Source organism: Mesoplodon bidens, assembly GCF_964165515.1.
Source record: "Mesoplodon bidens genome assembly, chromosome: 5".
NCBI lineage: Eukaryota > Metazoa > Chordata > Mammalia > Artiodactyla > Ziphiidae > Mesoplodon > Mesoplodon bidens.
In genome coordinates, this window is record NC_138161.1 from 113,635,748 (window position 1) to 113,658,625 (window position 22,878).

Below are 22,878 nucleotides of genomic sequence, written 5' to 3' on the forward strand. Positions count from 1 at the left end.
GAGAGCTAAATGGTCCATGTTCCCTTCTTAGACAAGTCCCTGTTTGTAAGACTAACCTGGACACTGTCACAAAGTGCTAGAATCCCAGCTCTAGAAGCTTTGTGATCTGGTTCTCCTCTCAAGTGCACGCCAGGGCATTTTGGAAAGACACATACGCTCCACATGGCCTCTCCAAACTGCCTCTGTTTGTTAGAGAGCAAACAGAAAAATAAGATTGTCCTGTCTAAGTCACAGTCTGATACCATTCTAAAAATGTCACATATGTATGTATGAAGTTTATGGTGTAGGATGCTAATTATGACTATAAACACAAATTGGAGGTGTGACTAAGTTATAATAAGAAATATTTGACAAACTAAACCGGTTTCAATCTTTTGCATTTGCATATTTTTATAGTAAAATTTTTTTTTAGTATAAAAATGTGCAAAGTTATTCTACCAACAGAATTATAGACACTGCCTCTGTCCTGTCTCTGAGATATGTACACATTGAAAGAGAAAAAAATGCAAACCCAACAAAGATGCACCCCAGACAACGAAACAAGGGCTGAAATCTATACAATACAATGTGCAGACTGTATCTCATGAAACTGGGACTGGTGACTTTGGAATAAGAGGCAAGAGTGAGCACATAATTGTGGCATAACGCTTGGCAGGAAGCCACGGTAATTACAAAGCCAGGTGAGCTATGTCGCTGATACTTTACAGTGGGAGGAAACCAAGAGGGTGGAGAATTTGGCTGACTTTCTCCCAGGGACCCAGCCAAGCTAGGATAAACCCCAATCATCCTTTGCAATGACTATACTTCTCCCCACCCTGAACTCCTCCACTTCTCCCCCCGCCCCAGGGCTGATCTGATCTTTTGGGGAGACTTGCCCACCTACTCTTCTAACTCCTACAACACACACACACACCCCCGAGAACAGACCAGCTCTGATTTTGCTCCTGCAGTCCTCGCTTGTGTATGCTGGCAGAAGGTCACGGTTAAACTTAGACCTGACCACCTCACCGGGAAGGAGCTGGGAAACCGGCTGTTTGAGGAGATCCACAGACACTCTGGGAGAGGTAGCTGATTACACTCCAAGGGGAAGCACTACTTGGTAGTCAGGGTGTCAGTTAAATCGGGAAGGGGATATAATTTCCAAACCAAAGCACAAAGAAACAGGGACTTAAAAATTAGAAAGGCTGGGAAAAACCCCAGAAGGTTACTGAGGTCTTCGCCCACCTTCACACAGAATCCAAGTAAACAAATAGGATTGTCTGTTTTTTAAACCCTTTGTGGAATGGGAACCGGAAAAGGTCTCAGAAGTCTACTGAGTACACTGTCCCGCATGTTGTAGAGTCAAGTCTACAGCACTGCGGAAGAGGTTCACTCTGACTCAGCTGAAACCTGTCCTCATGCATGATTGGGGGTGTATCCCTACAGGAAGTGGATGGCAACACCTCAGAGCAGAAACTAGAGCCAGGGGGGAAGCCCAAGGTGGGTAATGGTGAATGGGAATCTGGCCCTTTTCATCTGGATCCCAGTGTCAAGATATGTAGGAACGTGACAGCTCCCTAGGACTCAGGTCATGAATTAGGAAGTGAGGGCCTCGGCAATGATCCCTTATGGACACAGTAAGGTTCCCCGGGTGCTTGTGGACCAAAGAATGGTGCATGAGCTCTTGAAGCAAGCCAGTGTCAAGCAAGGTGACCTTCATGAACTGTCTCGCTTTATGCTTCTTTTACTCTACTTCCCTGTGTTCTCCCATGATATTTAGCAAAACCTTCTGGAAAGACCCTTTAAATGTGGTCCACTTGGGGACCAGAAGAATGGCAGTAACAGACTTTCAGTACTTACGTCAGTTCCTCACACAAGGTCCCTTTTGCCCCGGTGTAAATTCTACCTCCTCCCCTCTCCCTCCAACAGATACTCTCACGGTGCCCTTTGCGAGCACTTACAAAGATCTGTGTGTGTGTGAGAGAGAGATCTGCTGCCCTCTCTAAACTGTAAATTTACAAGGGCAATGCCACACCCACTTTGTTCACTGGCTGTGATTGCCAATGATCCCCCAGTGTTGGAGCAGTCAGAGGTGACCAGCCCAGGAAACTTTGAATAGGGCACCCAGAATACTGTGGCAGCCACAAACCTCCCTGGGTTGTCTGGGAGGGCTTCATGGGACCCTGATTAGACTGGAGCACACTGGCTATCCAGGCCTGGCTTCGGATCAACCTTGACCTTCCATAAGGCCTGGAAGGTCATAGGAAGATCCCATGACATGTCTAAAGAAGGTCCCCCGTATAGCCTTGCCTCACTTGGAGACTCCAGGCCAGTGGAACAGATCCTGATTTTGTCAGGACCTGTGGGACCTAGCCCTCAGCTCTAGGTTCTGGGAATCCAGCTGTGATTTCAGAGTGGTAAAGTTCCCCCAGAACCCGTCTAGACATTTAGAAACACCAGATGCAAGTGGCCACTGTAGGACAGATTCCTATGGGAGCAGATCTAGAGCAGGTGGCTAGGACATAGTTTCAGGAACCTGAGTTCGATTTCTGATTCACTGGGATCCCTGCCCCCCCCCCCGATTCCTTCCAAAGAGCTGGATTTCCCAGAAGACTTGATCCAGTGCTTCTATCCTCTCCATCCACCCCCCACAAAAAAGGGCAGGACTATTCTACGTTTCACTGTCTTCTCTGTAAAGGTATAAGCAATATGCTACAGACAGAATGATACCATTTTACTCATTACCGGCTGAGACTTCAGGCAAGTCTTTTGTCTTTTCCAAAGTGCTCTTCTCATGGATAAAACTGAGATCTTTATGTTCTGCGATGCTGTAGAATTCTAGTGTTCTATGATGCCATACAAGCAAGGCGTGCTATATATTCAACTTTCCCTACACAAATAGGGAGATGGTCCCAATAGCCCGTATAGCACTGCACTCTGCCAGGCACTCGGTGATGCTTCAGGAGGACACAAATGGGATGAGAAATGCCGTTCAGAATAAATCAAACGCTCAAACGTCATTCAGCTAAATGGCAAAACGAAACTTGCCCGAGTTCGACCAGGAGCTGCATGCACCCACCTAGTCATGCCTTCTCTGGACCTCAGTCCTGAGTCAGAGCAGCGGGCTTCCTCTGCCCCATCTTATCCTTGAGAGCCTGGGGACATGCAGGCCAGCCACACTTCTTATGTCATATGAAGAGGCAGGACTGAAGTGAAGTCCGTCAGCTGGGGGTTAGGCAGCTGGGAGATGGTAGCGCGTTGTCAGTCTTCCTGTTCACTATTCTTTTCAGGACTTCCCCACATTATGTGCCTAAAAGCTGGCTAATCTGAGCTCCATGAGGAGAACTTGCAATTTCAGTGCTGTTTGTTTCCTCACAAACTATGTTGCTCAGAAAGGAAAATGTATGACTGCTTTGCTTGAAATTTTCAGTGGAGAATGCCTATGGGCATCTTTAAGCATCAGAGAGACTGCCATCCTCCTGGAATTATGGAGGGGCTGCAGGACGGCCTTGGATTGGCCCTGGAATGGGGTGAAAGTTTCTAACTCTATATCCTTTCTACTCCGGCACATCAATGTATCATGGACTATAAAGTCTAGGACAGCTCCATCTAAAGGAAACATAATGCAAGCCACAAATGTGAGCCACATATTTTATATTATATAAAAAATAAAATTATATAATTTTATATCATTTAAAATCTTCCAGTAGTCACAGTAAAAAAGTAAAAACAAACAGGTACAATTAAGTTTAATATATTGTATTTCACCCACTATGTCCAAAATATGATCATTTCAATATGTAATCAATATAAAGATTACTGAGCTACTTTACATTTTCTGTACTAAATCTTTGAAATCTGGTATGTAATGTATACTTACAGTACAGCTCCATTTGGACCATCCTCACTTCAAGTCTGCAATAGCCACATATGGCTAGTGGCTAGAGAATTAGACAGCACAGCTTGAGAAGGCGGGTCTCACCTCTCCTCTGTGGTCCCCTGCACATCCCTGCTGCTTTGCTCACACTATATACCCAGCCCTTTAAAAGCCCCTGTAGGGCCCAGAGAGAACCCTACATCTCCTGAGAAGTCCTCCCAGATCACCCCAGGCACTGTGCTCTCATCAGCTTCTGCATAACTACTTTAGTCAGAAATCAGGCAGGACCTTGAAGCATCTTTCCTCCTACTGTCTTCAGCAACTATTTTCCTTTTTTTGGTCATTATTTACTGTTTTATGCTTATGGGGCAGCTCCTAAGTTGGACTGCAAGATCCTCAGGGGCGTGGAAACATCTTAAATTCTCTATGGTTGCTAGTCTAATACCTGCCACATGGTACTCAAATATTTGGGGATCAATACATAATATGCTCAGCTCAATTTCTCATATGATTAAGGAACTAATGAAATCATTTGAATGTGACAGTTGGCACAGTTCCACAGAGACTTCTATATACTCATTAATGCTAACAATAATCCAACGCTTACACAGCACTCACCATGTGCCAGGTCTAGGTGATTTACGTATGTCAACCCACCTAAGCCTTGTAAAAACTCCGTGACTAGATTCCATCATCCTTTCCATCTTCCAGACAAGGAAACCGAGGCAGAGTTTATGTAACTTGCACAAAGTCACACAGGTAACTGGCAGAACTGGGATTCAAACTCATTCTGGCCCCAGAGTCCAAGCTCTTAATCATCATGATATATTGCCTTCCAATCCAGAACAACCCACAAGATGAATTTTTTTACACTCTGCTTATCAGTATGTAGCTTAAGCATCAAAGGCTTTCAGCCAGCATATTTTGTTATATAAAAAGAATTAAGTTAATTCAGAAAATGTAAACAGAAGTAAACAATAGGAGAGACATGAAATTCCTGGCCCCAGAGGATGTTTCTCATAAATCCTCTTTAAACAAAGAACAGTACACTCTTCCTTTCAAAGGGTATAAAATTGGGGATAACTGGCAACAACTAGGTCTTGAAATTTGGGATGTCCTTTCATTTAGGACCTCCACTTCAAGGGATTTATCCTCAGGAAGTAATTATAGGTGTGTGTTAAGACTTAACTATAAGAATGCTCATTACAATACTGTTGATAATAGCAAAATTAGAAACAACCAAAAATAGGGAGGTTGAAAATAAAAACAAACCATATTTACACATGATAAAATGAGTACCTAGTAGTATGTTGATAAACCAGCTCTCTGAATAAAACAAAAAACCTTGATTTGTGGTGTCTGGTAACATTCTTAGTATAACTACTCCCACCATGGCTGATTTCAAGCTACCAATGGCTTAACCACTGAATATTTAACAATCCCAACCTGAGCTGAGCTGGCATTATCACTAAATGCATCCACAAAAACGTCGTGGAAGTTGTTTAGTATGTTAGGAGAAAAAAGTTTGTAACACTACTATACCCTATTTCTGGAAAAAATACACAAATGGAAAAAAAATAAAATGATATATTTAAAATGTTAACATAGCTCTCTCTAGGTAATGGGATTTTATTTTCATTTATCTGTATTTTTAAATGTTTTCCCAATGTTTATGCATGATTTTGCTAGGCAGACAAAAAAAAAAAAACCAAGGCTCTCTTTCCCAGTAACAATAATTTTGAAATGACCTATCTTTGGAGGCATGTCTCAGAAAGAGAAAAAGAGAAATCCCTGGACCTACTCATGAAGGCAACTGCACAATTAGAAGTCTCAGAAGTGAGGAGATTCCTAACACCACGTAAGCAAGAAAAGGCTGAGGGGGTAAAACATACAGCTCTAGCCCTGTGCACACTGGTCTCACGGGGGAGAGGGGTAAGTCGTACCCCTCCCGTGGGGTGAAATATGCCTCACGGAAAGGAAAGGTGGGATGTAAGGAGTCGAGATTCGTAAACTCCAGGACAGAATCTGCCTGTACAGTCTGATTCTGGAAAGATCTATCGCTTAACCCAGGGGTCTTCCTCATCCCTTCTCACCAAATTTTAGCCATTATACTAAATCAGTACCAACAATTGTCAAGTTCAATTCTTGTCTACAGCGAAACCCTTTGTAGCCACTAAAAAGATCCTGGAAATGCATCTCTATGGAAAGACGTTCCGAAGATTAAGTGAAATCATGTTTTAAGGCAGAATATATTTATAAATAGGAACCCATTTATTTTAAAAGGGGTAAACATATAGAAAAGGATACATTAAGTGATTAAGTAGTTGTTACGAGGTAGTAAGGATTATGCTACAAAGTTATGCTTTTATGGTCTTTTTTGTTTGCCTAACTTTTGATTTTTTTCTGAAGCAAGCATAGTTACCTTTTAAGAGTCTGAGGAAAATGAACACAAGAGGGAAGGAGTCTTAAATGGGAAGAACGATGCCACAACTACCCTTACTCGCCCCTGGGGGCTGAAGGGCTCAGGGAAGATGTAGGTGATTCCTAATTTCAACCTCGTCCCTGTCACCCCCGACCCTCCTGGCAGGTAACAGTGAGTGGTAAGGGCCTCCCCCACTTCTCAAAGCAGAATCCCCAGGAAGCAGGTCACAGACGCCCTTGCTGGAGCCAGGGGAAAGGAGGAGGAAGGTGGGGAGGGTGGAGAGGAGAGAAAAGAACAAACCAAAAATATTAAGCCTCCTGGAGGGCTTGTTAAAACACAGACTGCTGGGGCTCACTCCGGAGTTTGAGTCAATGGGGCCAAGAATCTGCATTTCCATTTCTCCAGTGTTAACCACTCTTGGAGAACTTCTGCTCGAAGCAGAGAAAGAAGATGAGGAGGCAGTACACAGGTGTGAGCCTGACATCCAAAATCTGTGCAGAAGTGAAGTGTTTGCAATTTTTTTTAACAGTGAGGCTTGCTTCTCTTTTGGATGGGGAAAGATAATATCCCTTTCTCCCTGGGGGCAATAATGGAGATGCTAATGGTGGGAGAGCAGAAACTGGGACTGTCCTGAGAGCCTTTTGCACACCAGGTGCTGTAAGAGACCAAACAGGTGCCTACAACTAATCCCACCCCAAGGAGAGCAAGTACCTGCATACAGAGATGTTTTATGAGGTACTGTTTCAACCGAGCAGCGGAGGGGGTTTCCCTCCCTTTCAATTTGCCAGTTTCCTCACTATGGTCTCCAGTAAAGCAAGAAGAATGTGAAAGGACCTGTTGCATAACTCTGATCTTTGCTCCTTTACCTGGCTAAAGCCAATCTGGCAGCCTCTTGGCTGCCCTGCAGGTGTAACCAGGGCTCACCTCCTTGCAGGAAGTATAACACAGAAGGTTCTGTCAACCTCAAAAGAGGAACTCCATTAGTCACTGAATAGACCAAGCAGGGGGGCCAAGCTACCCATGTTTCCCAACCACAAGGAACACACAAGATAATGGCCAAACCTCAGAGAATGTCCAGAACCTTGGGGGCTGCTGTGGGCAGGTCATGATTTTTACCTAGGCAAAAACAGCCTGAAGAGGACCTGCAAACCTGTGCAAATGAAGGGTGTGCAACAAACGATGGCTGATGGGATCAGAAGAATGGCTCTCAATTAGACTGTTAGCCAAAGTCAAGGGGCAGGCAGGAAGTGATGTCTTTTTACATAACATAGGTTTTCAGGACCTAAACTTCAATCCTGGTGTAGCCATGTTCCAATCCTTGTACATTGTATTTCCCCTCAGAGAAGAGTAACTCGAGGATGCTTAGGGTATCTTGCCAGTACCTTCTCTCAGATGTTCTTTTATATAACCACAGTGATTATAACACTAGAAGCATTGTATATTTAAAAAATCTTTAATTGGTTTAATTAAGAAAAAGGAAATCCCTATCGTACTTATAGATCACAAGCTTTCTTTCCCCACAGTGGCAACTCTACAGCACTGAGGCACAGATGACAATGGTTTGAACCAAGACCATTAAATTGCTTAGGAATGTAGATTTGCAGCATTACCACCTAGAAGACCCACAGATATTTAGCTGTGAGTCCCCTGAGTATGGGTTCTATGTTTCGTATTCCAACTACTGTTAGTAGCTAACCTTTTTAAAGCACTTTATATGCCTGGTGCTACGCTAAGCCCTTTACATACATTGCCTTAACTAATCCTCACAGCAGCCCAATGGGGTCAGTGCCATTATGATTCCCATCCATTCTCCCCCAGTATCCAGCGCAGGGCTGGCAGGCAGTCAGCACATAAACATTTGTCAAATGGATTAAAACACTGTGTGTTACATAAACACCAGTGACTTCCAAAAACGGAATGATAGGAATGCATTTCATTGATTCATTTCCACCTGAAAGGGTACATTTCATGAAAAGAGACAAGAAAGAAAGCGGGGGAAAGGGGCCTTTGGAATTAAATTGAACCAGAGGGGAAAACATGGACAGATATTTACTAAGAACAATGTGCAGAAGCTGCTCTGGGAAAGACAGAGGTGTGACTGCGGTCACTGCCTTCTGTGGTCTTGGGACAGAACAGCCACTGAAGGCAGAACAGGGAGGTCCAGATCTCACTGGCTCCAGGCAATGCAATCACCCCCCAGAACCACAGATGATTCCACAGTTAACACCCAAGTTCCAGCTTGGGGTCAGCCTCTACCCTTCTAATTTGGGCCAGCCGTGCCTTTGTCTAGAGTAAGAGAAACTGCATGCCCAGGAAGACAAAAATGGAGTCGCAGAAAGAACACTGGAAAAGGGCTCTAGGTCTGACTCTGCTACTAAATGGCTGGATCTCAGTTTCCTCCTGTAGAAAAAAAGATCTATTAAATAATCTCTAAGATTGCTTCCAGTTCTAACTTCCCATGGTATAGCCCCTTCTGCTTGAGAAGCCCCCCCGCAGCTTTTAGACCCATGCTCTTTCTAGGGCATGGAAAAGCTGGGCCTTGGTCTGAAGGAGAGGGCAGGCCATGCAGCCACTCACATTCACTGAAAAGGAGAAGCACTTCAAAAGGATGCGGAGTCTTTTTAGGGCAGAAGAGAAGCCCCGAGATTCAAGAGGAACTTCATTAAGGAGAATACCAAAAACACTGCTCCAGACTAAGGTAGGCTTACAGCATTTTGGGGCTCCGAAGTGAATCCCCCATGTTCACTTTAGAAAAAACAAAACAAACCCAAAAACCTTTTATTTTGAATAAAAACACAGAGTCTGAGTTTTTATCTTTTTATCTCAGGTTAGGACTTACCAACCTGTAGCACATGGAATCCCTGGGGTGACAACATGCCTACAGCACGATCAGTGATTGTTGGACCCATAGTTGAACCAGAAGAGGACATTTGGCTTCCACTTCCAATCTCCTCCACCCCAACCAAATCCATATACTCCTATTTCTACTAGGCTACATTATGACTGGAAGGCAGGGAATAATTGATATTCTTGTTACTACCCACTAGTCAGAGAATCAGGTATGGGAAAAAAACCATAAGATCTAGGTTGGCAACAGTACGTATGTGTGGAAATTCTCCCCAGGTTAAGGTATATCCCTGGGAGGCAGAGAAAATCGAGAGATATGATGGACAAACATACATGCTAAATGGTCAGTTCAGTTTTCATAGTGGTAAAGGCACTTCCTGGAAGATAAAGAAATAAAAAGGGATGTATACCTCAAGGCCCCAAGGCTTCTCTGACCCTTGGGTGGTTAACTAAAGTAAACAAAAGTGAATGTCACTTTTGTTCCTCTCTGAGGTTACCAACACCTTTCTAAAGGAACTTGGTGTCATGGTTTCACACATTAAATTCAGTTTATAAAATGAGCTGTATTAATTCATGGGCCAAAGAAGGAATATTCACATCCAATCATAAGATTCCTGCTTAGTGATTCTGGGGAAATGTAGGGGGGGAAAAAAAGAAATTATAGATAAGGATGACTTGGGATGCCCTGTAAACCCCCATAACTCTTACCCATACCCTGTGATGTCAGCCCCAATCGCCCCTGTGGCGAAAGAGCCATGGGACTGTGATCCCAGCACCTCTCCTGTGAGCTTACTCGGCCTGGATAAGTCGCCACCCTTATTTCTCTTCACTTCTGAGACAGTCTTCTGAACCAGGTACCGTCTCACAGTACAAATGGGGAGATGTGGTGGTACATGGGCTCGAGAGGCAAGGACAATGATACAACAGTAAGCAAGTATAAATAAATGCCATGCGCACTGTGGAGAAGCAGAGGAAGGCAGCAGTCAGGAAAGGTTTCCAAGAAGGGACTTTTGTCCATATACCCAAAGTTAATTGACTAGAAAATTAAAGGCTCTAAAACTGGCTTCCAAATATCAAGGTCTGAAAACTCTCTAGGCTCCATGATCTAAGAAGTCACAAAGTCTGGTCTGTAGCACGTGACTTAGCAACCCTCCAGGTGACTTGAAATCCTTTTTGTCACTCGGAAACAAGCTGCTTTTTAAAATTGTAAGATCACTGCAGAAGAATCCAGAATGGACCCACTTCTTCAGGTATAGAGGAAAGTCAAAGTAGCCAAAGAAATCCTGAAACTTCCCACAGAGCGCGGCATCAGTGATCAATCACCCTTCAGACACACACACATGCCACTATTTCATGTTTGGCTATTTTTCACTTCCAAAAAGGCAGTTATAAATGTATTTGCTGTCCTTTCCTTCTCATCCATCTCTATTTCTGTTCTACCCTTGGTTTTCAGTTTTCCTGCCCTTCAATACTTATTTCAAGGTACAGAAGGAAGGTCATCTTTCATCAAACCCCTTTGCCACACCCATACTCAACAGAACCAAAAACTGGAACAGAAGAACACAAGAGGGTTGCCTCCCTCACTTTTCCAAATCCAAAGACAAGCTCCACTAACTGCGTCCATATTTTTCTCAAATATGATCTTTAAAGGCCACAAAGGTACGTCACTAAATCCTTGACTCTTACCCTAGGGTTAACAATTACAACCACTTAGGATTCACCAGAGCAAGTCCAGGATAGCTTAGCTTTGTGTCAAAAATAACCAGAACATTCCACTTCCTCTTGGTTCCTTTGTCCCAGACTTTAGAAGGAGGTGTCCTTTAAATGCTGAGTGACTGGAAGCCACTTAGTCAAGGCCCCTTGACTCAGGAACCATAGTCGTGAGTTCTAAACCATTAGCTTCACAGTCATCTGTACAACCAGAGGAACTGGTTTAACTGAAAAGGGAGGCCAACTGTCCCTGGTGTAGATGCCCTGCACTCCCATCAGCCTCTCAGACTCTCGCCCGAGCCCTTCCCTGTGTTGCAGTTGGGGCAAGCTTCTTCCTATGGAGTTCTGGGGCTCTGGACAATGCATTCAAGCTCAGTACAAGACATTATCTTTTCAGTCTGCTTCGAATATATGCCTTCGGGCTGGGTGGGGACTCTGAGCTCTCCTTGCTGTTAGAGCAGACTCAGGGAGCCCCCGGGCAGTGTCCAACACCTCAGACACATCAGCCTGCCCAGCGGCTGCCAGGGGCTCTGGGAAGGGTGGCTAGGTCATGTCCCCCACCATCTTTCTCAGATTGGAGCCCCAGTTTTCCATCTTCACATGTTTCAGATGTGGCAAAGAATAAGGACTAAAGAGGGAGAAGGCAAGAGGCACCCACCTTTGTTACCCTCCTTCTCCCTTTTAAGCTGCTTTCACTGCTTGGGCCTTTTGCCTCCCTCTGTCTTCAGCTGAGAGGCGATGGTGTCCTCCAGCTCTGGCTCCAGCAACACTCTCCCCACCCCGGCCCCAGCAAGCCACAGAGCCTGCAGCCGCCGCTTTCCCAGTCCTGCAGACAGGAGGTGACCCAGCAGGCACCCCAAGGGGGCTCCCTGCCCCCTCCTCTCACTGCCACACGGAGGGCCCGCCAGGGCAATTCACAAACAAAGCAAAGGCTGAGAGACCCCTGGAGAATTACTCTGTAAGGGAGCTGCGGCTGCCGCACATCTGGACTCAAGGAGGCAGCTGCAGGGCCTTTAGCTAAGCACCGCCTACGTTCCCAAATTCTGCCTTGGGACAGGAAATGGACTCCCAAGAAATCCTGCTTGGAAACCCTTCACCATGAAAGCAGCCCAGCCTGCAGCGCAAACCCACCCACTCGGATTCCCTTTGGCCATTTCCTGCTTCCTCTCCCTTTTAATACCCCCTTGCTTCAGTTCCCAGCCTTGGTTCTGAATGTTTCTGAACAAGGCTTGGATTTTTGTGAGGGTCCCTGGCCTGTTAAAATTCCTTCTCCCTCTGAATTCTGATTTTGAGAGTTAGCTACTACTCAGTTCCAAGCTATTCTAATTAAATGCAGGATTGAGAGAATCTGACGCTGAGATTATGAACCTTAATGACTTGGGGAAAGGTCCTTCAGATTTAATTAGTTTTCGTAGTCTCCTACCTGCTTAGGATGGAGAATTTGTCAGAGCTATGTGTGGGGTGAGCACAGAGGACGCGGTGGTCACTTGGATGAAGTTTATTCACCAGTAACTCCCAGAGAGTTCCATCAGGACTCGTTAGGCGAGGATGGGTAAGGAGACTGGGGCATTGCAAATAGGGGTGGAGGCGAGACACCCAACAGGTGAAATTTTAAAAAGGCTTATGCCAAGTGAGAGCCTATATTCTCACTTCTAACCACACAGAAACAGAATCTCTCCCACCCTCCAAGCTGAGGTGTTAAAGTGACATGAACTGTGTTAGGAACATCTGTTAACTCTGTCTAGGAAGGGCTCGATTTCTTTTTCAGGATAGGCTACACTTTCCTTCTGTCATCCTTCTCACCATCGTGCTTTGCAGGCTGATTTTGGGGAAATTAGTTGCTTCCTGCAAGTCTTCTCGACAACACTAAAATTAGCAGACTAATTAAATACAGTCCTAACTGGGTACATAGAGTTCTTGGTTAATTAATGAGCCAAGCTCCGGCCCAGAGCTGCAGACCCACGCTGACCTGCCAAAGCCCAGGCAGAGAAAAGCCCGCTCTAGTCCCCAAAGAAAGTTGTCACTTGGCAAAAATAGTTCCTGGTGTAGAGACAAGTGTCAAACACATTCCTATAGCTAAGAGTCATCTGTTAACCCCGCGGATGAGGTCCATATGTAAATGAGAGCACGAAAGTGTGACTCTGCCACTACAGGGACGCCCAGAGCTCCGAGTGGCCTCTCCCTCTCCCTCGCAACCGCGCCCCAACCCCTCTGCAGGCTGGAGCCCAGCATCCAAAGTCGCCGGTAAGTAACTGAGCTCCCAAACTTCAGCTCCGCATCCAAGTCAGAAGCTCCTTGAGAGTGGAGAGCGAGCGACCCGCTTCGTGCCGCAGAAACTGCAATGAACACAGTTGGGAGCAAACCCTCCCTTTGCCGTGCTCCCCTCCCCACCCGCATTTTCCCCAGACCACGGTCTACTCCCCCCGACCCCATACTCAGCTTGCCCGGTCTCTGCCTAAAAAGAAGGAGCAGCACCGACAGCCACTCACCTCTGCACGGGAAGCAACAGCAGCACTTCGCCAAGAACCACCCCAAAGAGGGACCTCGGGTGTACGCGCGGTCGCCGCCCTTCATGTTGCCGCGCGGCCCCAGCGCTCCCTCATGGCCCGGGGTGCCCGCCGCTGTGGGAGCGCAGCAGGCAGGCCACCGCGGCCCCGCGGCCCCGGAGCCAGCTCGCAACCTCGGCCGTCCCTTCCCGCCCTCCTCTCCCGCACCGCGGCAACGACTCCGACTTTCTGGGAGCTAGGGCCACCTTGGGGAGAAGGGGAGGGGCCGGCGGGGAGGGCGGCGCTGGGGGCGGAGTTCCAAAGTCCAGCTGTTTGCCCGAGTCCCGCCGGCAGCGTGGCCCAGAGCCTTATGCAAGGCCGCTCTGGCCGCCGGCACGGGGCATGCACGGGGAGGAGGAGCGTACACAACCCTCGGCGCAAAACAGGTGCTTCCCCTTTAGTGCAGCTCCCTCTCCTCAAAGGCCGCCACAGTCAGCTCTGGCTTAAAATCCGCAATCCGATGAGGCCAAAGAGGTGGGAGAGAAGCAGATTTAGAAGGTTCGAGACTCAATAGTGCTTTTTCTCTGACAGGTTCACCCCCTCCTTCTCCTCAGCCTCCGAACATGGACAGCCCCTTCTGTGTTGAAAACACCTTCACCTACGCTTTTTGTTCCTTCTTTTTAATATTTAAGGCTAATAACGATAATTGTGCCTCCCCTTTTTATCGGCTCCGGTGTGGTAATGATGTCGTGGGAAAGCTCAGTATCCGGAAAGACGGAAGTTCAAAGCTGTTTTGTCACCTAGTAGCTGTCTGACCTTAGGTGAGTCATTTCACTTTTTTGATCTTCAGTTTCCTCATTTAAAAAATAAAAGAAAGAAAAAAAAATTCCCGGGGCTTCCCTGGTGGCGCAGTGGTTGAGAGTCCGCCTGCCGATGCAGGGGACACGGGTTCGTGCCCCGGTCCGCAAAGATCCCACATGCCGCGGAGCGGCTGGGCCCGTGAGCCATGGCTGCTGAGCCTGTGCATCCGGAGCCTGTGCTCCGCAACGGGAGACGCCACAACAGTGAGAGGCCCGCGTACCACAAAAAAAAAAAAAAAAAAAAAAAAAATCCCTATCTGTTTCCTTTTTAAGTCTTTTCATATTTCAAGGTCAAGCTCACATCCCCCCGACCCCCCCCCCGCAAGAAGCCCACCGGCACCACACCAACTGGATCTTCCCATGAACTACTGCGTTAATCACTCACAAAGCATCTCTCCCATTCCTTTGTGTCCAGATTTAGGAAAAGGGATGGCTGGAAACATACAGCACTCAAAGTAGCCCATTCATCAGGAAAAAAAAAGGGGGGGGGAGTTTGTGAGAGGGATAAAAACCAGAAGCTTGATTACTCAATTCCCACCTGGAAGAAAGACAGCCACAGGACAACATTTTAGGAGTTACTAGGATTTGGGGCTTCCTTTCTCAGTTTGAACCATGCTTAGGTTTTGGCCTTATTTGTGTTGCAGCACCTGCCACATGGTTGGAACACAGTCGATGCTCAGTAAACACAGTAGCACAGCTTCATGAGTAACAACAGCTAGCACTTATCGAGCATTTATTTGTGCCAAGCAGTTTCCTAGTTGCCTTCAATACATTAGGTCATTTATCCACACCAAAAAACCTTATAAGGTAGGGTCCTCTTTTAAATCTGAAGAAACGAAATGAATGAATGATGATGAGGCTTCGATGGTTTAACTCTAAAGAGAAACTCTAAAAAGCTTCACCATGTAGGAAGAGCAGAACCCAAAGTCAAAATCTAACTTCTAGTTCTACCACTGCCATCTCCATGATGGCCCCTCCTGGCAAGTGTTCTATAAGAATCTCACTGTCGAGCAAGGAAATGTACCCCTGGTGCTCCACGTATGAAACAGCGAAATGAAAGTTCAAATTGCTCATGCAGCCCACACCCCAGATTCCTGAATTCACTTATCATCCTATTGGTCAGTCTCATCTTGACAGCTTGAATTACTGCAGGATGTGGCAACCAGTACTGTTGTCTAGTTCTCTCTTCTATATCACCAAATATAACACCCATTTTGCTGTTCTTGCAAGCCCAGAGCAGAAAATGGCCAGTACCTTCAGCCCTTCGAAAAGTGAACTTTGTTTGCCTGTGATCCACTGTCTGGATGCTATGATACAAGAGTCCATATTTGGTTTACCCACCCAATCCACCTCCTTGAATACTTTTGGGGCACTCTGATAGGAATTCAAAAATGCTTCGAAGTTGCTTGGTGAGTAACCAGTTCCTTTTTTACTTAAACCTTCCTGTGGGCCTTTGTGTTTAAGTGACACTGGATCATCTTTCCATCATAATCTTTGACAAGAGGCTGACAACATCATCGTGTAGAAACCGTCTTGAATTAGATGTCTGAGGAAGATTCAGCCCTTGCTTCAGAAATCAGAGTACTGGAAACTATTAGGTAAAAAATAAGCTATGAGGATATATTGTACAACAAAGAGAATATAGCAAATATTTTATAACAACTATAAATGGAGTACAGCCTTTAAAAATTGTGAATCACTGTGTTGTACACCTGTAATTTATATAATATTGTATAACTATACTTCAAAAAAATCAGAGTACAAGTAGACTCTAAAGTAGTCTTAGTCTCCATGAAAAGGATCCATCAGGCATGTTTCCATTGGTCCTTATTATAACCCAGGAATCCATCCTACTGTCAACTTAAAGGCATAAAACCATTAGGAACACCTACCCATCTTGAATTGATATGGTCAGCACATTTTGGAGACTGGTTAGGCATCAATAACCCAAGAGTCCCACTGCCATCCTCGTGTGCCTTCCAGAATGATACCAGTGATGTCTACAACCCAGCGAGGAAGTCTTGAACACTACTGGGACACTGACTGATTTCAGGCCAATTCATTAACTCAGCAAACACTTACTGACTGCCTACTATATGCCAGGCTCTGTTCTAGGCACTGGGTCTACATTCACGAACAAAAACAATCCCAGTCCTTGTGGAGCTAGCCACTAGGACAGGTTCAACAGGAACGTGAAAGAGAAGGGAATCAATGTCAGATATTTGACCAAGTTTTGAGTTGAGAGATTTAAGAAAATAGGTGCCTGAATCCTCTAACTTACATCTAGATGTTGTAATTGTCCTCAGGACAATTTGGAGGGGATGGTAGGGAAATGGTTTTTAAACACAGATGCTTAATAGAATCATCAGGGAAGATTTTCTAAATTCTAGGTATTCGATTTTTTTTTTTTTAAGGTTCTCCAGGTGATTCCAGGGTGGAACCAAGTTTAAGAACCATTGATGCCTGGGTCTTCCTCCCTCCAACCCTCTCAAGATTCAGATTAATGCCCCTTTGGGTGAGGCTGGGCATCAGTATTTTTTAAAGTTCCTCAGGTGTTTGTAAGATGCAGCACAGTTTGAGAACCATTGGTATGGTGTGCTGGTTCTCAAACTTGAGTGTGCATCAGAATTACCTGGATAGTGAGTTCAAACACAGATTACTGGGCCCGATCCCAGACTCTCTGATTTAGTAGGTCTGGGGTGGGGCCTGAGGATTTGCATTTCTACAAGTTTCCAGGTGACGTTGATGTGGTTGGTGCAGGGGCCACACTTGGAGAACCATTAGTTAGCAAAGTCTCTCCATCTGTTGGTAATCCACACCCCCTTCTTTTTGTTATAGCACCTTGAGTTTTCTTTGAGGAACCAGCTCTCCTCCATTCTCAGACCATGTTTGTGGATGTAGCTGACATTCTCCCTCTGTCCACCCTCCACTCTAAGGATGGGCCCATGACCTGGGCTCGGCCAGCCAGCCACAGGGACTGGTTCAGATTTAGCACATGACCCAGTTTCAGCCAATGACAATAAACTGGAAGACCTTAGCAAGAACTACTGGGAAAGCAGCAATCCCTTCCCAGAAGATTTCTAAGTTGGTGGAGTGTTAATGTAAAGCAGCTGGAGGCCATCCTGCCATAACTACATAAGCAGAAGCTGCCTGAGAATAAAGCCAACATGGAGGAAAGAGATGAAATGAGAGAGAGGTAGCGGGTTGTGTGTGAGGTTTGATGCCATCACCTGAATACACTTTTCCTCCAAGGTCTTATCTATCCCTGGACCTTATCTGAGCCCCCCAAGTAAACATCTTTTGTATAAGGCAGCGGAACCTCTATAATCTCAAGGTTTTCAAACTCCACTCCACCCACTCCCAAAGTTCAGGTTAAGAACTTCTGAGCTACAGCAATATCTTTGGAGTGTTCCTAATTTCCAAACAGGTGGTTGAATCTTATTCTTATTTTTGACAGTTTGTCTTCAGTTATGCTTCCAGTCCAAGTCTATCTTACATGAATTAGGCTCTCTGCCTACCGGTGTGTCCATTTTATCTCATCTCCATTTCCCACAACAGTGGACCCCAAAGAATTCCTGCTGGTCTCAGGCTGCACACATACTGGGCCCAGTATACCACAATGCTGGGCTTGGTACCAGGGACTAGTGGGTCTGCCCTCTCCCCCCAAGTTAGCCACAGGCTTCAGGAATGCTGGACCATGACCTCAGGCATCTGCCCTTTTCACCAACAGACATGTGTCCAATTTTGTCCTTTAGAATTATTCTCCTCAGATTTACAGGAACTGAGTTTTTCAAAATCACATTTATCCAGATTTCTTATTGAGAGCTCAGCCCAGAGACAGAAGGCAATAGCAACTGTGCCGCAACTCAGGCCTAGAGATTCCTGTGAGAACCTTCCTACAGCGACAAGTACAGTACACGCCTTCTCCAGAACATGCCAGGTGAGGGCTGTGGGCGTCGTTTCTGGGGACTGTGGGCAGCTCCACCCCAACCGGTCACTTACCTGCCTTTTCCTCCAGCAGTACATCTCTCTTCCAGCACCCACTCCCAGATTCTGATCCAGATTCCCATCTAGAGTTTGTAAAAAGCTCTGCATGTGATTTTAGTAAGAAGTCAGGGCAAAGGACCATGGACCTTGGGACTCTGGGATTACTTCCTGCGTGGTACCTACAGAGTTTAGGGAGCACCTAGACTCAAATGTTTTCACTTTCTCAGACTCTGACATCCTCCCATGACCCGCGACGCTCTCTGGTTACTAACCGCACGCTCCTTAACCCTCATCTTCCCTGTGTAGATTTCTGGCCTGTGAACTGCCTGATGGCGGATACCAGGGTGGTTCATAATTTTCCCCATATTATCCTGTCCTGGCCTCCATTTCTGACTGTGGCTTAAAACTCTGAGGTTCTTGTCAAGTACTGATCATTTATACAACAAAGAGTTGGTTTTTGAATATCTACTATCTGCAAGTCACTAAGTTAACCTGTATATGAGAATTTATAATGGGAAAATTATATGAGAAACAGAAATTGAATAAGACTGTTCCCTGAGTAAAGACAAAGAAGAACAAGGTGAGTTCTAGGAAAGCAGTTGGTTCAATTTTTGTGTGGCAGAAAAGGGAAACTGGAGGCAGACCAAGACTGGACATAAAGTAGAGGTTTCATCCTTGTGTGAAGAATAATAATTACCAGTGACCAGAAACACTTATTAAAAGAAAGGAGGTGCAATTTGTACATTGCTTCTATATTTAATTAGAACTCCAAACACGTCTTTCAAAATTGTATAACGTCCATGTGGACAACCATTCCCAGGTTATATGTGTTATTTTAATAGTAATGTCTACAGGAAAGCATAATGGCCAGCGTTATGCATAGTAATCTCTTCTCCTAACTATACCTGTTTAGTGTGGTCTAACCACTGCATGCCTGCTGGCCCCGTGGGTGCCTCCATCCACCTAGCGACAGCTCCCAGACTCCAAGGACTAAACCACCACTGAGCTCGTCCAATCTGTCTTCAGCTATGCCCTGTAAAGGTGTCCCTCGCTCCCTCTCTGCCTGCCCAGCTGACAAGTGTCTGCCTCCTTCTGGCTGTCTCACTTATGCTCAAAAAGCTTAGCCTCGGCTGGCCCTGCCAACACCCTCTGTTTTTCAGGAAGGAAGTATGCCTGATCACCCTCTGGACTGAACCAAGCCCCAGGTAAGGGTAGTCCAGGCGATGCTGAAAAGGCTGTGGGGTTGCACAAAGGACCCGGGTGTCTCCCCCAGAACAACCAGTGCTCATGCTCTTCTGGGGTGGATCTGTGGGCAGCCAGGACGGGTTCCTGGAGATCCGAGCTCAGGAGGAGACAAGCTATTTATCAAAGTGAGAGATGACTGCAGCTGGAGTTGCTAAAAACAAACCACTCCAGGTTTATCTGCTTCCAAAAACGTTCACTTCTAAGTAGGTCAAAGTGTTCCCAAACTCGGACAGTAAGAAGTGCCCGTCTATCACTCTGAGTTCCAATTTGGGAAGGCTTGCCGTTGCTAAGTGTCCATTATGAGGGATGCTATTTTCATTCCAACTGTCATTGCCCCCTCCCCTCCCACAGGCGACACATTGAATGCAAAGTGGATTTTGCCTTGATGTAACTCAGGTCAGTTTAAGGAAGATTTCATTAATAGGAGGGAACGTGGAAGACACTGCCCATCCTTATAGTTCTGAGCTTTCAACCATTCCAGATAAATGAGAGGTGCTTAACCCATGTGTCCCCAGAGAAGATTTCCCAGGAAGCAGGATTTCAAAGACTTTCTCACTCAGAACTCCTAGCATCAGAACATCATTCCCTATCCCCATCCTCAGGCTCCCCTGAGAAAGCTTTGGCCGGTTTCCTCTACAGTTCCCAGGGGATGGAGGACACACTGAGCCTTGCCCTTCACACATGAACTCTCTCAGGGGTCTTTGATTCACGGTCCTTTCTCTTCCCCTCCCTCCCTCCTTCTTCCTTCCTTTTCTTCCCTCTCTCCCTTCCTTCCTATAAATATTTACTAGTAACTTCTTTTATGCCAGCTACTGTTCTTGATACCAGGGACAGAGTAATGAACAAACTAGACAAAATCCCTGCACTTGTACAGGAAATCTAGGGCGGGGGCAGTATGGGGAATAGACAATAAACGTTAATAAAGATGCCCTGTAGCGCCATAATTGCAATGAGGAAGAGTAAAACAGGAAAAGGGGTACACAGTGGGATGGAAGAGGGTGGGAGTGAGGGAAGACGTCTCTCATCAGGTGACATTCAAGCAGAGATGTGAAGGAACTGTGGTGACAGCGGTCCAGGCATCTGAGGACCTGGACTGTTCCAGGCAGAGGGAACGGAAGGCGTGGGTGCTGCATAGCAGAGTGTCTGGCTCAACTGGGGAAGAGTTCAGTCAGGCAGGCTGGTCAGGAGGTGGTAGGATTTGGTAGGAAAAATATGCCCCTCCCCACAAGGATGTCCACACCCTAAGCCTCAGAAACTGTAAATAGGTCACCTTGCACAGAAAAAGGGACTTTGCAGATGTGATTAAGGACCTTGGGATGGGGAGGGTATCCTGGATTATCCAGGTGAGCACAATGTAATCAAACGAGTCCTTAAGAGCAGAGAACCTTTCCCACTGTTGTCAGAAGGAGATGTGACTTTGGAAGAAGGACTAGAGGGATGCAACGTTGCTGGCTTTGAAGATGGAGGAAGGGGCCATGAGCCAAGGAATGCAGCTGGCCTCTAGAAGCTGGAAAAGGTGAGGAAACAGCCTCTTCCCTAGAGCCCATGTTGGACTTCTAACCTACACAACTATAAGAGAATAAACGTGCGTTGTTTGAAGCCACTAAGTCTGTGGTAATTTGTTATAGCAGCAGAAGGAAACTAAGACAGAGGAGATGAAGTCAGAGAAGAGGCTCTGGGGCAGGTTCTGCAGGAGCCTCCTTGCAGCCACAGAAGGGACTTGGTTATTACTTCAAGTGAGACAGGGGCTATGGACTGTTTGAGCTGAGCCCAGGCCTCCCCCTGCAGCCGGGAGCCAGCAATGGTAATTATCTACGTGCCCACCTGTGTACAAAAGTAGGCACCCATACCTCCTGTGGCCTTCAGGGCCTTGTGGAGAGCAAGGCAAGTGGACGTGGTATCAGAATCAGCGTTCCTGGCTGGGGCTGGGGGACAATTGTGGGGAAACTAGGCAGCCCAGTCCTATCCCAAAGGCAAGTACAAGAAAAGGAGCAGGCTGGTCCATGAGGGGACAGCCTCTCTGCTGCTGGTGGGCAGGGAGCTGGTGTGAAACATGGCAAGACTTGCAGACGGAAGCACTCCTCATACATGCCGCAGAGTTTAGGTTCAGACTGCAGTTTCAATCCTACAAGGGTCCTGGAGGAGGCGTAGCTGTTTTCAAGGTCTGAGTGACACAGGGGAAGGCACTGAGGTGGCCTGAGGAGGATCCTGACACTGGCTGGCCAAGCAGCATCAGAATTCTGCCACTGAGAGCTCCTGAGGCCGAGGCCTGTAAGGGCTGCTCCTCACGACCTTTACGATCCTCTCACCTGTGACCTTCCCTAAGCAGATAGGGTGGGCACACCCCCAGCTATGAGACCACTGTCACTCCTTCTCTGCTTCCCAAGCCACATCCAGTGCATGTCATTTCTGGGTCCCCTGCTCTTTTGGGGGGAAAGTGGTTTCAGCTTAGCTAGCTCTAGTAAAAGAAAACTGCATCATCTTCTCTTTGGGGAAAGTTCTGTTTTCTGGAGTGACCTCCTCTCCGTCATCTATCCCCAGCTTCTCCTAGGCAAGCACCATCAGTGGTAACCTCTTCTCTCTAGGATTGAATCCGAGGCTCTCATTTTAGCTCTGAGCTCCACCAGCTCTGAGCTTGCTCACGAGGCTCCGAGGAGCAAAGATGCTATTTAAGCCTCACCCTCCCTCCTCTCTGGATGCATCATCCTCATGCAGATTTCACAGATTTACAGTGGACACCAGGAGGCATGAAAGTGCTGTTGAAACAGGTGTTTGGCATGAGCTAAGTCTCAGCAGGCCAGCTACAAAAAGGAGAGGGGCAGGATCTCTGCAGGGGGCCTCAGAGTCATCAGTTCCTTCTCTTGATAATGCAACATCTCCTCCTGTGCCAGTCCTTCTTGGAGGCAGCACTGCACTGGGGTCTACTTAAAGGAGGATGTGGCCTGGCCTGACATTTTCCTATTTGAGGCCTTGATTCCAAGCCCTTTGATGTCCTAAATAGTATCAGAAAGATGGTAGCTGGTCCTAGGCAGGACATCTCACCCAGAACAAAGTAGTCTTGGGGCCATTTCTAAGTGTCTTTGTTGCTCCCTTAGTCTTAAATGGAAAAAAAGGAGGGAAGAGTGTGGACTGGAGGGCACCTATATCTCCCTCTTCCTGAAACTGTCCTGGGAGGGCTTCCAGTTGGTCAATAACTATTGAGCCATCTCTGGCCCATCCTAACATAGACAGGTAAGTGGAAGAAATTCAATTAAAAATAAAATAAGGCAGTTTTTACAAAACTGCCCTATGCCCTTCTCCTCTTTGAATTGAGGAAGGACACCTTCATGCCCAGCCCAACATTCAACATCTCAGCACAGCCCTCCTCACATAGGTTGGCCCATCTCTATGGCGTGGTGGGAATGTTACCTTTAACAACCAGAGTTAATCACTGAAAGAACAGGGCATTGAGAGGTACAAGCCGGG

At 46.4% G+C, this 22,878-nt stretch overlaps 1 protein-coding gene across 2 annotated transcripts in view; it reads right to left on the reverse strand.

Annotated features, from left to right (window-relative positions):
* The window catches only part of LOC308618181 (kalirin-like), a gene marked incomplete at its 3' end in the record, with an annotated part of 111,949 nt that extends 97,757 nt beyond the window's left edge, over positions 1-14,192 (reverse strand). For both annotated transcript variants that reach the window (XM_081235677.1, XM_081235676.1), the window contains exon 1: positions 13,325-14,192. In XM_081235677.1, coding sequence (XP_081091803.1) covers positions 13,325-13,409 — 85 coding nt within the window. In that variant the 5' untranslated portion in view covers positions 13,410-14,192. The remainder of the gene's footprint in view (positions 1-13,324) is intronic.
* Positions 14,193-22,878: the final 8,686 nt, after the last annotated feature.